The following is an 818-nucleotide window of genomic DNA, read 5'->3' on the forward strand; positions in this document are numbered from 1 at the left end:
TCTCCGGAGAAGCGGGACCGTGCCGTTGGGTGCGGTGGAGGCGGCTGAGGACACACCGACCCCGGCCGGGTCAGCAGCTCCCTCTGCTCCCAGGCAGCCGGTCTCTAAAGCAGACTGGGACTGGTGCAGAGGGGCTGGCGGGGGGGCCCAGCCGCGGAAGAGGGAAGGGCAGCGCGAGCGGGCGCTGGGGCAGGCGTGTGTTGGGGTGCGGGGGGGTCGGGGCCCCCAGGCAGGAGCGGCTGGGGGGGTCTCCCCCAGCAGTGACGCCGCCCGCGCCCCCGGCTGCCCGCCAGCTGAACAGGTCGGCCACGCTGAACGAGTACGTGAAGCGGATCCGCCTGCCCTCGCCACGCATCGACCTGAAGCCTGGCACCGTCTGCTACGTGGTGGGCTGGGGGGACACCTCCAACTACGGCGACCAGCCCACCGAGCTGATGGAGACCGGCACCACCATCGTCAAGCGGAGCCTCTGCCGAACGCTGTGGAGAGGCAAGGTCTCGCCCAACATGCTGTGCGGGGCCAGCCGCAACGCCACGCTGCAGGGCGTCTGCGCAGTGAGTGAGCTCCCGGTCCTGTGCCCCCCCGCCATCCCCCTCCAGAAGACCCGCTAGTCTCCCTCGCATCCCTTTGCTTCGCAGGGTGACTCCGGGGGACCCCTGATCTTCAAGAAGAAGGTTCATGGCATCGTCTCGTTCTCTGGGGAGAGATGTGGGGACCGCCGGTACCCTGACATCTACACCAAGATCTCCAACTACGTCGACTGGGTGCATCGCACCGTGCGAAGGCACCGCCATCGGAAGGGGCAGCCGAAGCCCTAG

At 68.8% G+C, this 818-nt stretch overlaps 1 protein-coding gene across 1 annotated transcript in view; it reads left to right on the forward strand.

Moving 5' to 3' along the window:
* PRSS57 (serine protease 57) overlaps positions 1-818 on the forward strand; it is a gene marked incomplete at both ends in the record, with an annotated part of 5,837 nt that extends 5,019 nt beyond the window's left edge. The window contains 2 exons of the mRNA XM_082010937.1: positions 262-554; positions 639-818. Of these exons, the coding sequence (XP_081867063.1) occupies positions 262-554; positions 639-818 (473 nt within the window). The remainder of the gene's footprint in view (positions 1-261; positions 555-638) is intronic.

Source organism: Phaethon aethereus, assembly GCF_964289735.1.
Source record: "Phaethon aethereus genome assembly, chromosome: 26".
NCBI lineage: Eukaryota > Metazoa > Chordata > Aves > Phaethontiformes > Phaethontidae > Phaethon > Phaethon aethereus.